Source organism: Vipera berus (genome assembly GCF_964194415.1).
Source record: "Vipera berus genome assembly, chromosome: 1".
NCBI lineage: Eukaryota > Metazoa > Chordata > Lepidosauria > Squamata > Viperidae > Vipera > Vipera berus.
Window position 1 is genome coordinate 37,825,012 of NC_138202.1, and position 14,251 is coordinate 37,839,262.

At 39.5% G+C, this 14,251-nt stretch overlaps 1 protein-coding gene across 2 annotated transcripts in view; it reads left to right on the forward strand.

The window, feature by feature from the left end:
• The first annotated feature begins 6,178 nt into the window (after nucleotides 1-6,178).
• CCDC85C (coiled-coil domain containing 85C) overlaps nucleotides 6,179-14,251 on the forward strand; it is a 217,547-nt gene continuing 209,474 nt past the window's right edge. Inside the window, exons 1-2 of one of the 2 annotated variants that reach the window (XM_081339730.1) lie at nucleotides 6,179-6,682; nucleotides 6,772-7,707. In XM_081339730.1, coding sequence (XP_081195856.1) covers nucleotides 6,996-7,707 — 712 coding nt within the window. In that variant the 5' untranslated portion in view covers nucleotides 6,179-6,682; nucleotides 6,772-6,995. Of the gene's footprint in view, nucleotides 7,708-14,251 lie in introns of both variants that reach the window. The other variant, XM_081339731.1, reaches the window with a different exon arrangement.

Below are 14,251 nucleotides of genomic sequence, written 5' to 3' on the forward strand. Positions count from 1 at the left end.
TAGAGGTGATTTCATCCACATACACAAAATAATAAGGAAAAACAAAGATTAGTGAGCAACTGTTTTGGCCACTTTACACACATATTAATAAAACAGGTCAATTTTATTGGAATCAGGCTATTGTACTGTTACACAAAAATAAAGGAAATACATTTGACCCCACAAATTATAAGTCTAAGTTTATTAAACATAATAAAGTTTATACCAGATTTCTATATCTACAATTAGTGTATTGGCTACAAAATGGAAATATCATTGCTGAAGAACAGGCTGGATTTAGAGGGAAACAACCAGCATTAGATTGTTGTGTGGTAATCTTGTTATTTGTCAGAAAAAATATTCTAGACCCAACATTCCCTTTATGCAACTTTTGATGATTTTAAGTAAGATTTTGATCTAATAACAAGGAGGAGACTGTGGGACAGTCTGAGGTAGTCTTCTATAGAAAAAAGGTTGCTTTTTTTATTCAGCCACTTTACTCAAATATCTCCCAAATAATAAGATGTACTCCTTGGGATCATTTATCTAAAGAGGTCCCAAATTATAGAGATGTAAGATAAGTTTACATATTAAGTCCATTACAGAGCGGTTGCACAGGAGCGATCAGGCAAGCAGCCACCTGAGCATGGGTCAGTTGAGGTACAGCTGCAGCAGGACAGCCGAGGCTTCGAGTGAACAGAGTATGCAGCTGCAGCCAGCCAGTGAGGAGGAACTGCCTCCTCCACCCATTCTGAGAGCACGCAGGGTGAAGAAGTAATGGAGATCAGCCCAGCTACTTCCATTAAGACTCTTGCCTCTCTTAATGGTCTGCATCAGGCGCTATTTAGCATAGCAGGAAGAGGGAAATGAGGCTATGAACAATGCATCCATTTCGGCGCCTAGGGTTTGCCAGTCAATTGGTTCAGCTTCCTGACCCTGACTGGATTTTAGATACTGGATTCATGCCTTGACTCTTGGATCTGCCTTTGCCTTGAATCCTGTTCTCCTGACTCCGGACGGTGGACCAGGGTGTTGGATACCTTGCCTTGCTTCTATTTTGTCTTGCCTTGTGGACTGCTCCAGCTTCGTGCATTTGTGCTGGAGTCATTCCAGAACTGAGCTGGGAACCTGAAAGGTTGCCTTGTCACTGGACTGGGTATTTCCTGGGAAAGAGGGGCTTAGAAAGCCTCAATACACCCCTTGAATTCTTCTTGGTGTGTGTTTACTGTGGGTGAGATTTTATGATATTTTATAATCATATTTTGTATTGATTATAATAGTGTATTCATTAATAAACCACTGTCTATTAAGTATAAAAACAGGTTTTTTTTCTTTTTTCTTAGTTTGTATTTTTAGTTTGTCTGGAATTTTTTCTTTATTTAATTATTTACAATAATTAATAATAATCAACTATGAGTACACTTCAGAAAAGGCATTTTTCTAAGGCCTACTAACTTTATAAATACATATGGTAGGTTAGCAAGGAAAATGTTAGAAATTATCTTAAAACCTGTGTAGGGAAATTGCATTCATACAGTGCTGAAAAATGCTTTTTTTCTGTGCTAATTTTTGTGTGGAAGATCATACATAAAAAGGGTAACTCTAGTTTAATTCAAAATCCTGAAAATAAGAATCAGCTGCAGGGGAAAATCCAGCCTTGAAATCTTGCCATATTAAGTATTACTCAGTAAAATTATTTTCCATTAGCAGAGAAGGAAAAAAAATGTCTTCTTAAATATAGTGAATTTTATAGGCATTGATGCTGTAGTAGGTGGTTATAAAAAGCTTAGTGTGGTATGCACATTAAAAATCTTATTCACAGCTTGATGAAAATCCCTTGGCTAAATATGAATGCTTGATCTATTGTTTATTAACAGCCTTAATTCCCTGTCACAAATTAGCACAGAAAAAAGCAATTTCCTTTGAGAAGGGGCAGGAATTGGCTTTGTTAGCTAGCTATAGAAACAGGATGCACACATTTATCATAACCATGCATCCTACTTACAAGAATTCTGTTGTCTTCGAATGACATACATGTCCTCTATTCTTTAGAAATGTGTCCAGATTATTTTTTGACTAGTAGTTTCAAAGACAGAAAACAGATTTTTCTAGACAGCTAAAGATGGAATACTTGAGGCACATTGCTTAGAGCATTTGCACTTTATCCCACTGTTTCTTTTCATGATACTTGCAGAATTTTGTATCACTTAAAAAGAATCTATGAAGCTTGTTCGATTAAAAAATTACAGTGAAACAACAGAAATCAGTACATATATTATGGAAGATGATGTTTGCCTATATATTATATAACCACTTTTATATTTTAAAAAAGCCTAAAGATTGAAATCCCTGCATGATCTACCTCTCTATATAAGGCAGGCATATCAAACTGCCGGCCCGCAGGCCAGATGCATCATGTCAAAACTGCGCCCACCCCATTGCCAGCAATGGGGAAAAAGTCACAATATGTCGTGCGACATCACGTGATGTCGCAAGTGTGACATGCCTGATATAAGGTATTATCATCACACATAGACAGCTCAGTAATAATTACAATCTTCCAAACCTTTTAATATATTAATATCCCAAAAATTTCCAAACCTCTTAATATGCTAATACCATCATACCATCATTTAATATGCAATACCATCATTGAACTTTTAAATTGTTTAATATATTATTTCTTGCTGCTTTACTACCTACACCATACATACCAGCTCGTTATTATTTCTTAGTTTAAATTTAAAAAAAAATGGCTTGAAAGGGCACTGTATAACTTTCCAAATAAATAAAATACAATATTTTACACAAATTGTAAAAGCTAACTGTAGTGTAATATCAGGCACAAGAATCAGAACCACACTAGGTTCCAGTTAAGCTGATTTTATTGCTCATACGTATGCATCTTTTATATACTAACTTAGTGCTAGATAAGTATTAGCAGAATTCAAGACGGCTGATGTGAAGCGCTGGGGAAATTAGGAGATTCAGGCAGTTCAAATGAATATAAAGGTTTATTGCAAACTTAAGCTCTCTATAAGAATCTGACCTACTAACAGTTAAGGGAAACAAGCAGGAATAGGAAGGCATTCAAGGTGGACTGGACTTAAGACTGTTTGCAGGAATATAATGACTCCAGGCTGATTCCTCTCTTGATTCCGCCCCTGGCTCTGCCTCTTCCTTTTCCTACATGTAATATTATATATATATTTATTCAGAAATAAATTATACAGGTACTTCTATATTAACAGCCACAACTGAGCCCCAAATTTCCAAGACAGTTGTTAAATGGATTTTGCCCCATTTTTCAACCTTTCTTGCCACAGTTGTTAAGTGAATCTGGCTTCCCCATTGTTTGTGAGAAGGTGGCAAAAAGGTGATCACATGACCTCAAGACACTGCAACCATCATAAATACATGCCAATTGTCAAGCGTCTGAATTGTGATCACATGAACATGGGGATGCTGCAATGGTCATAAGTGTGAAAAATAAGTCATTTTTTTCAGTGTCATTGTAACTTTAAATGTCCACTAAGTGAATATTTGTAAGTTGAGAACTACTTGTAAAGAACTTAATTTTCCCCCTTAAATAATAGCATTGGGTAAAAGTTGAATTAAGAAACTTCTTGCATCACTCCTTAATCTTAATAATATTACACACACTAGCTTCAGAGTTATGAAATCACCAATTTTGTGATTACAAAACTTGGGATTGTGTTGTGTAAATATACAAGATCAAGTCATTCAGGGCACCTAAATATTTGTGAACTACAATACCCATCAGCCTTAACTGGAACAGCAAAGGATATACTGTATAATGGAAACTGAAGTCCAAAACAGTTAACAATTCATGTAATGGAGCGCTTTTCTGGATTTGTGTGGCAGGCTGAACCAGTAACTACAAGGGCTGAGCTTGGACCACATGCTAGGCTAAAATGTTGCTAATTTGTTGCTTAGTGGTTGTAGGCAAACTGGACAATATTTGGACAGCATCAGTTGGAGGAGCTTGATTAGAACAGGATTGGCAAGTTGACACCTACAACAGCAAACATACTTGAGAACACTTCTTCTGATGTTTGCCAGGCCTTCCCTATCATCTTGATGTGTATGTTTTAAACAAATCCTTTAATTAAAATAAAGGAACAAGAACCTGCCATGCTGCAAACCAAAGCACAGCACCCCTAGCAATATCTTTATTGTACAAAACTGCTGATCCAAATAGGCCCCAAAGGCATTCTTAGAAATGCATTGTTTGGAAGGCTGCCCTATGCTTGCAAACAGGCCATTTCAGTGTGGTAGTAAATACAGAACTATCATAAGTGGGTGGGCGGGGAACAAAGGCCAGTTTGCCTTCTGACTAACTTTTGTCAGTGACGGCCCTTTTGGAAATAGGCAATTGCACTAGGCCAGGGGTAGGCAACCTTGGCTCTTTTATGACTCGTGGACTTCAACTCCCAGAATTCCTGAGCCAGCCATGCTGGCTCAGGAATTCTGGGAGTTGAAGTCCACGAGTCATAAAAGAGCCAAGGTTGCCTACTCCTGCACTAGGCTATCTACTTTGTGTCAGTACCTATGGCAATCTCTCCAAATCCCCAGTGCCCCCAGAAGCTCAGCAACATTGCCAGCCTCCTGCTATTTTAAAGAACATTACATTCATAGTGACAGCCAGTTTGGTGTAGTAATCAAGGCATCAGGCTAGAAACCTGAAGACCATGCTTTAGGCACAAAGCCAGCAGGGTGACCTTGGGCCAGTCACCTTCTCTCAGCCCTAGGAAGGAGGCAATGGCAAAACCACTTCTGAAAACCCTACCAAGAACCTGCGGGGATTTATTTGTTCAGGCAGTCTGAGAATCAGATGCCGATGTGGTGGTGGGAGTTGCCAGCATTTTACAAAGCTGTTGCTGACGCAAGGAGCTTGACTATGGTTAACTAACTCGCTGGACTCCGCACAGCATAAGCAGCATAAAGGGGCCTCAATGGTTAGGTTTTCTCTCCCCTCCCCCACCCTCACCAGGTATACAGTCAGGGGTCTTCAAACTTGGCCCTTTTATGACTTGTGGACTTCAACTCCCAGAATTCCTCAGCCAGACACGCTGGCTGAGGAATTCTGGGAGTTGAAGTCCACAAGTCATAAAAGCGCCAAGTTTGAAGACCCCTGCAGTAAATGAACCCATTTCTGAGTCTCGCCTGCTATCCAAACTTGCCTTCCAGACGAGTTCGCTCCAAATAACCACCTGAGCTCTGGCGGGATTTTCCAGAGGCGCTCCAAAATCCCCCCACAAGTTCCGAGTCGCTTCCGCCTAAACGTGCAGCGGCCAGGCTCCTGGTTTCTCCTTGCCGCCCTCTCGGGGTTGCCAGGAGTTGTTCACTTCGGATCGCTTATCACCATCGAAGAGAGCCGGCGGCTTAAAGCCCTGCTGGAAAGCGCGTCCCGTCAGTTCGCGAAAGGTTTCTCGGCTCTTGCCCAGCTGAGTGCCCCGTGGGGCTTCCTCGGGAACCCCAACCGATGCCCACCACCCGCCGCCTACCCAAACGTTTCTCCCGCTCGTTAACAACGCCCGGGTGAATTGCAGGGTCGCCAGCCATCAAACTATTCACGCCTTCGTCGTCCTCAAAATGGAGCCCGCGGCTCGCCAAGGCAGAAAGGCGCAGGGGGACGAGAGAAAACGCCATTGAACGGGGTGAGGGAGGCGCCATAAACCCCGCAGTAAGAACTGAAGTGCTGTAGACCCGACGGCCTTTTGACTCCACAGGGCAACTCGCTGTTTCCGTCCCAAGCTCTGAATCTTCTCGTCCAAACTTATCTCCCTAAATGGAAGCAGATTAGAGAGGGCTTGTAGGGAAAGTCAGAGAGAGGCGAGGGAGGGCTGCGGGATGGTTTTACAGAGAGCCGCTCCAGGCAGAGGTGGAAAATAGATTGCGGCCCCTTTAAGAGAGGCACGGCGCTCTACCTTTCCCTTTGTACCTGCTTTTTTTGAAATGCGCTCTTGCCGCCAGTTCATTGGTTCCGGGAGAAATTATCGCTTCTCCCCGTAACCCGACCCAAGGCGGAAAGCGAAATGCAACCTGAACGCACCAGGCTGGGGCATGGAGAAGAACCGAGCCCGGACCATCTGATTGGCCAATCAGGAATCAGGAGGAGGAGCCAAACCCGCTAATTCCCTCCCTCCGATAAAACTGAGCAGTGCCGGAGGATCGAGTGCAGCTGTACGCGTACATGAGCCGCTGTGCTTATTGGATTTTTCTTTTATTTTTGGTCCTTGCTTTTATTTTTCGTGTTGCTTCTCCAAGGTGTATTGCAGATTCTCATCCTGGAATGTCCTTTCCCGTCTTCCTTCTTCCCTCTCGCTTGAAATAGGCGATGCCTTGTTCTAAGCTCTCAGTTCCTTCCCGACGGTGGTTCTGAAAATTTAAATGCAGTTTACAAAGAGACAGACATCATCCGGAGGGCTGTCTTAGAACTAAAAGCATAAAAAAGCGGAGGAAGGGATCGGTTTTCAAAAATCTGCATTTTATTTTATTCTTTCTAACTCTTAATTGCTGCGGACGGAGGGGTTGGTCATTTAAGCTAGAACCTGGACGTTTCTCAACCTTATATAGCTTTTATCTGTCGGAAATCTACGCGGCGTGGATACTGAACCTAAGCAGGTTGATTTTTAAGCTAACAGATTCATTCTTATTGCTGAGGCTGTGTTAGCATTTGGTAAGTTGACTTGCTTCACTTTTGAAAGGCTTTTAAAAATATATGCGAAGCTTTGGGTGCTCATTCTTTTTCATTTTTATTTTATTTAGGCATGGGAGTTGTGAGGCGGAGAAAACATTTCACAGAAATGAATAGATTTACAGTTTTTTGTGATCTTGTCCTCCCTGAAGAATTGTAGGATTTTTAAAATACAAAATTACATTCCGCAATGTTGCTGTGAAGTTTGAACTTACAGAGTATTTAAAATAATATTCCTTGAAAAGAACAGTCTGTGTCTTCTTATCTCCTTCCAAAGGGGAAGTAGAATATAAATATGGCAAAAAATTCTGTGGAAGGGTCAAAGGAAGACCTGACCAAAATGACAGAAGAAGATCTTTTGAGATGGAACAAGGAAGAGTTGGTGAAAAGGTTGAAGAAAGTAGAAAATGAAAAAATGAACTTGATGGTGGAGCACAGCAACTTGATGAAAGATGTGAACAGAAGACTGCAAGTTCACCTGCACGAGATCAGGGGTTTGAAAGAAGTTAATCAGAAGCTGCAGGATGATAACCAGGAACTGAGGGAGCTCTGCTGTTTCTTGGATGATGACAGGCAAAAGGGGAAAAAGCTGTCCAGAGAATGGCAGAGGTTTGGGAGACACACTGCAGGTGTAATGTGGAAGGAAGTTGGAATGTACCAACAGAAGCTGAAAGAATTAGAAGCTAAGCAAGAATCCCTCCTGAGAGAGAATGTTGAGCTGAAGGAGATTGTGCTAATGCTGGATGAAGAGAGGAATGGAGCAGGCTCCCGAAGCTCCATAGATAGCCAAGCTAGTCTCACCAACCTCAATGGGGGTTCTGGAACTAGGGATGTTGGAGATGGGAGTAGTACATCTAGTGCTGGCAGTGCAGGAAGTCCAGATCACCACCACCACCATCTCCTTCACCATCACAAAGTTGTTGAAAACAAAGCTGGAGCCATCCGGAGATCTATGGATGACCTTTCTGCTCCTCTTCACCACAGGAGCATCCCAAATGGTCTCAATGGTAGGTCCTGGTTTTTAATTCATGCGTTTTGTTTTTGTATAAAGAGTAAGTTGGCTTCCAGACAGCTTGCTGAGGGCACCCATCGGTGGAAGTTTGACTGTAGTCAAAGCTTGTACATCTTGTCTTGCCAGGTAAAAGTTTTCTTCACACTTTGTTGCCTATAAAAAACCTGCATGTTTATGGTAGAAGAATGGATCTTGCTTCACCTGTTTTATGCAAGCTTATATGAAAATCTATCCCATAGCCACATGTTAATATATAGTTCTCTTTAATTAACACTAGTACAGGACTTAATCTAACCCGTGTTTCTACTAGCACATTTAATTGAAAGCACAACGGATGTATGTTTGTGTAATAGTGTTGGCCTTTCATTTAGGACTTCTTCCTCTTCCTGTTTGTAATATGGTCTTGTTTTTACCACAGACATTTAGACTATACTTTGATGTTGCATTTTTAAGGTATTATCTGCAAAAGCAAGTTACCTTGTCCTGGGGTCTTGCCAATTTTAATTTATTACCTTACATAGATGAACTTTGGGACAGAAGATGCCATGGGATGTAGCTTCACTTGGTGGAGATGAGTACACAGTAGCAGTGAGAACTGACGTGGGGCTCAGGTGATGGCATTCTGGATTTTAATCAAAAGTAATTTTTCCCTTGGTTGGCTGTAAAACATTATTGTTCCATCCAGTGATGCTTATTCACATCACTGCCAAATGCTTTTAACTACATCTTTATGTGAAGACATTTTTGTGTTGGACCTTTCAGTTACTAGATTAATAATTATTTGTGGTCTAAAGAAACACAGGTTATCTTTTCTTTCTAGAAAGAAACTTCTTTCATCTTTCTACCTATGTTTTTGGGTATGGTGATGGCTGGTAAAATGAATGGGCCTAATACTGGGGGTAATGTTTTAAAGCCATCAGCTGTCATAGTAGGTAAAACATTACTTATTGGCTTTGGAATTCAATATTTAGCAGGATGAGTACCTCTGAATAATAGTGTTTAAAATTGTTGGCATTTTTGTGTAATATGAATTTATCTTCTGTGTTTTAAGATTTGACACTAATTAGGTTGTTCAATAATGAATGCATTTAAATATTTTTAGGGTCTCTATTTTTAGAGACTGAGCTGATTTCCAAAGTATTCTACTTATTTTATATACTCCTTTGTATTTTCAACTCATCTTGCTGGAGGCCTTTGAGCTAACAACTTAATAATAAGCAGTAGTAGGTATCTGGGCATGTGACATGTGACTCGTATTAGGCAAATTGAACAACCAGCCAGAATTCCATTTTTAAAAATTTCACTCACAGCCTTTTGAAATTTTTATGTAAATCCTAATGCCCAAACCACTGAGTTTTCATGGAGTGAGGCTTCCACAGAAATAGTTATCTCCTACATTTTTTAATTTGTTTATTTTCTGGATGTTGTGTGCAGAGATTGATTTCTTGGGGGCAACTAAATGAATTCAGATTTTTAGGCTCTTGGTTAGATTTTTTTCAATTGATTTATGGATTACATCAAAGATTGATCATTGTATGTGGCTTAGTATTAGATTCAATAAATAAAAAACCTGACCTTTTGCTCCATTTCTTTGGAAATGAAATCCCACTAATTATATTTCTAGGCAATGCTGTATCAGGTTTAGTGTTCTGAGGTGACTCTCAGTAAATCTTATATATGTTTTTATATAAAGATCTGGAAAAGAAAGGATAAAAAATGAAAAAGAACAAAGTATAAAAAGTATAAAAGTATATAAGTAACCCAGTTTTTTAAAATAGCATTAAACTTTGACCACATACGAAAATTGATCAGTATTTCCATTACATCAGTAGAAATCTAGTTGATAAGCGGAGGGTGAAATGTATTCCCAGTCAAAGATTACAAAGTGGAATGGTATCATTTTTTTCACTGTGAGAAACTATCTTCTTCTGCAGCGTTCTATGTTCAACTAATTTATAACAATCAATTTGAAATTTTTGCTATATAATTCAGAATTACATTCACATTTCCAAATTTTATACATTTGCAATTCAGAATTACATTTGATTTGCATTTAGTCGACAGGCTTTTAAAAAGTAAAAAGCATCTACTGCAAATAAAAACAATTCAATTAGACAATTACCAATAAAAATTGAAAAGGAAAATACCAAATTAAAACAAAAAAACTAATGTTATAGGAATTCTGGAAGAAATATATTGAAATGTAGCATGGAATTCCCTTGTGCAAACCAAGATATTTATTTCATCCTCCTGTTAAATATTTGTAGATTTTCCCCTTGATCCAATAGTACGATGTCAGTAAACCTAATTGCACCTGCAGCATCCCTTGCCCACAGTGTCCTAAGACTCCCCGGGCCTCCCTTGACTCATCTCTGGCCTATGCCAGTGCTGCTGGTGCATCTTCTAGCCTACCCCATTCCCTGCAGCACCACACTAGCCTCCTGTGGCACCCTAGTGCTCCTTAACTGGGATTCCTTTTTAATAACCTGCTTCCTTTTTAATAACCTGCATATCTTGGGGCTATAAGGGCAACCAGGACTGCTGGGGTTGCTGTTGCTAAGCAATGTTGTCATATGATATGTTTTATGATTGCATTGCTTAGCAATGGCAATCCTAGTCCCAATTACCATTGTAAACCAAGGACTATCTGTATGGGTAATTTAGAATGAAAAACTTCACAAAGTCCCATATGTTTTCCTATGCTAGTTTACAATAGGTTTATTAACAGTGCCTCCAATGACTTGAACTTAATGGTTCTATACCAGGATAATAGTAACTGTGTTTAGTCTGCAGCTATGTCTCTCCAGCAGGAAAGGTTGCTTGCTACAGCAGTTTACTTATCATTTGTTGGCAGACATCATTATCGGATACATTTGCCTTTTATACCTTTAACTGTAAAGTCAATGGATTTTAATCTGGTAATTGGGTGAATCTGGGGAGGAAGATGAAGTTTGTCCCTAAAGTATTCTATACCCTGAAGCTCTGATAACACATTTCAGCATTGCTAAGATATATCTCAGAGGTATGATAGAAGATGTAGCCAAAATGAAAAGTAAATAAGTACTTACATAAGAAAGATGGAGTACTTTCTCACAAGATGATGGGAAGAAATGGTCAAGACAAGGGCATTAATGAATTAATCATGTTGATCTTAATGTCAACTTTCATACAGAATTAAGAGGGAATTTAATGGAAAATATTTGACTAAAGTAAAATGTATAGAACCAGTTTTTCTTCCTTCAGAGATCTTTCTTGAATTAAAGCAAAGTATGAGAATAACAAATCAATAAGTCTCTGGGCAAGCATTATTATTATTTGGGCATGTGATACAAGCAGATGGATTATAACAAATTATGCTTGACAAGATTGAAGGAAGCAAACAGAAGATGTAACTTGGATGGATAGGATCAAATTAATTATTGGATATTTCTGGAAGAGTTATGAGTTATTAGTGGAAATGATCAAATGACAGAGATTTGTCTCTGCTTCAGTATTTTTAAAATAGAAATTGTGGAAGAGTTTCAAAGATAAAGCATGCATCCAATAGAAGGAAATATATGTAACCCAGGGTTGAACTGTAGGGTCCTTACTGCTTTCTGAGCTTGTTTGTTTGTTTGCTTGCAGGAATTTCAATGCCCAACTAGGTAACATCAATGACACAGGTAATATTACCTAGTTGGGTAATGAAACATCTGCAGATAACAACCAAGTTCAGAAAATACCAAAGATTCCATAATAAAGCATGTATAGGCATGCTGGCAGATGTGATCTTGGAACCACTAAATGAAATTTTTCAGAACTCCTGAAGCGTGGAGGAACTTCAGAGTACTGGAAAAGAGCTAATGTGGTTCCATTCTTCAAAAAGGGGAAAAACAAGATCCAAGAAGCTACGGATCAATCAGCTTGACATCAATACCTGGAAAAAATAATCAGGCAGTGGATTTGTGAGCACACAGAAATGAACAAGGTGATTACTAGAAGTAGCTTAAGGTAAAGGTAAAGGTAAAGGTTCCCCCGCACATGCGTGCTAGTCGTTTCCGACTCTAGGGGCCGGTGCTCATCTCCGTTTCATAGCCGAAGAGCCAGCGCTTGTCCGAGGACGTCTCCGTGGTCATGTGGCCGGCATGACTAGACGCCAAAGGCGCACGGAACGCTGTTACCTTCCCACCATAGTGGTCCCTATTTTTCTACTTGCATTTTTACGTGCTTTCGAACTGCTAGGTGGGCAGAAGCTGGGACGAGTAACAGGCGCTCACTCTGTTACGCAGCAAAACCGCCAAACTGCCGACCTTCTGATCGACAAGCTCAGCGTCCTAACCCACTGAGCCACCGCGTCCCTTAGAAGTAGCTTAGGTTTGTTAAAAACAGATCATGCTAAACAAACTGTATTGCTTTCTGTGACAAAGTGCCTAAATTAGTGGACCAAAGAAATGCTGTGCACATAATTTACTTAGACTTCAGTAAGGCATTTGACAAAATAGACCACAGCCTACTTCTTGATAAGTTAGAATAATGTGGGATAGAAAATACCACCACCAGATTGATTTGAAGTTGGCTGACTAACTGCATTCAGCATGTAGTCCTGCAATTACATCTACATGGAGGGAAACATGCAACAGGATACATCAAGGTTCTGTCTTGGGCCACGTGTTCTTCAGCCTCTTCATAAATGATCTAGATGAGGGGATTGAAAAAGCGCTTATCAGATTTGTGGATGACATCAAGTGGGGTGAATTAACAAGTACTTTGGAAGATAGACCCAAGATTCAGAAGGATCTTGAAAGACTTGAGCATTGGGGCCTATGTAACAAGATGCAGTTCAGTGCTGAGAAAAGTAAGGCCATTCATTTAGGCAGTAAAAGCCAAATAGACAAGTACCAAATAGGCAACAATTTGTTGAGGTGGTATAATAACTCTTACCTTGGGCAGGAGGTCGGACTTCAAGACCTCCAAAGTCCCTTCCAGCTCTATGATTCTGTGATGCTATATTTAGCTTAGATAAAGAAGGTTTTTTTTGGGTGAAATAGTATATGATTTCAGGGTGGACTTAATTTCTGAGTGGGAAAAGGTGAATAATTTATGCAACAGAATTTTGACAGGAGAAGGCAGATGCAGTAGGTAAGACAAAAAAGTACAAGTGCTTTATATGGTGGAAAGATAGAGGGAAACTGTCAGCTTTTATGCATAAGATTTGCACAATACCTTCAAACATTTATGAGAATATGTAAACAAAATGGCTTACTGAAAGACAAGCTGTAACATTACAAAGAAACAAGTGCCTTAACAAGAGTTAAACTTGAAGGAACAATGCTGTTACTTAGCGCCAGTAAAGGTTTCCAGCATCTGTTCTTCCTCTTCCAGGTCCTGCATGTGATAACACATTTACCATTAACTCACGTATGTTTACAATAATAAAGGAGCAATTTGAATGTACCTGAAGGCTAGATTTACATATTCTCTCATAGCCGTATACAGGTGGCAACACCTAACTGACCTTGGGTGATCTCAAAAAGTAGGATTTAAACTAGTTCTGGATTTCATAAACAATCTCAAGGCCACAAGCTAGACTAAGAATATTTTTTAAAATGGTAGAATAAATCAATTCCATATTGTTGCTAAGAAAACTACTTTGACTAAATTTACCAAATTAAATTTATTTGAATTTACCGAACTAATTCAGAAAGACTGAACTGTTGACTCTTGATGTTATTGATTTGCAGGAGGCCACCAAAAATATTTTTGCAAATTTCTCCTACCTCATTCATATCTAACCTCTTTTCTGATCTTCCTTTATTCAATGATATTTGTGGAATATAAGTAGTGTAATTTCTCAGTGACCAGAGTATGCTTTCAATGAAAAACTAGCTTGGTGATGAATCCATCTGGTACATAAATCTGCTCTTATCTGCTCTGTGGAAATATTAGCAATTCTTTGCTAGATTCTCTGAAAACACCGATGTTACTAACACATCTGTGGCAACTTGCCTAAGCTACCCCGTCTAGGCGATCAAACCACCACGCCCTACATTAAACTGGATGGTTCTGGACTTGAGAAACTGCTTGGCCCTGTAGCTCTTTTTCAATTGTATTGTTTCTTGAAATGCAAAGGCAAAAATTAATGTTGGCATAAGGAAAGGAAGGTATACCATCAATGTAATTTCCTCAGGATGTTGTCTATTCTTCGTGTTTTCTGGGAGGGGTAGTATTCAGAAAGAAATTGTCCTATCAGCTTTCTGGAGGATACCAGGTTATGGAAGGCTAATCTACATATTGTCAATACACTGAGGAGAATGCACGATCCGGGTTCATGTAACTTGCTATGCTGTATTTTGTTTGGTTTAGACCTAGTATGATATGTGAACCCAGTTACTGTTTGGACTGGGCTGCCATATTTGATATGTATATATTCAGTTTATCATTGAAAGGGTGACAGATAGCCCTTGACTTATGGCCATTAACTCAACAACTGCTCAGTGACAGTGGTGAGTTGCAAAGGGACTTCTGTCCGGTCCCCAAAGTTATAGTTGTTAGAGTGCCAA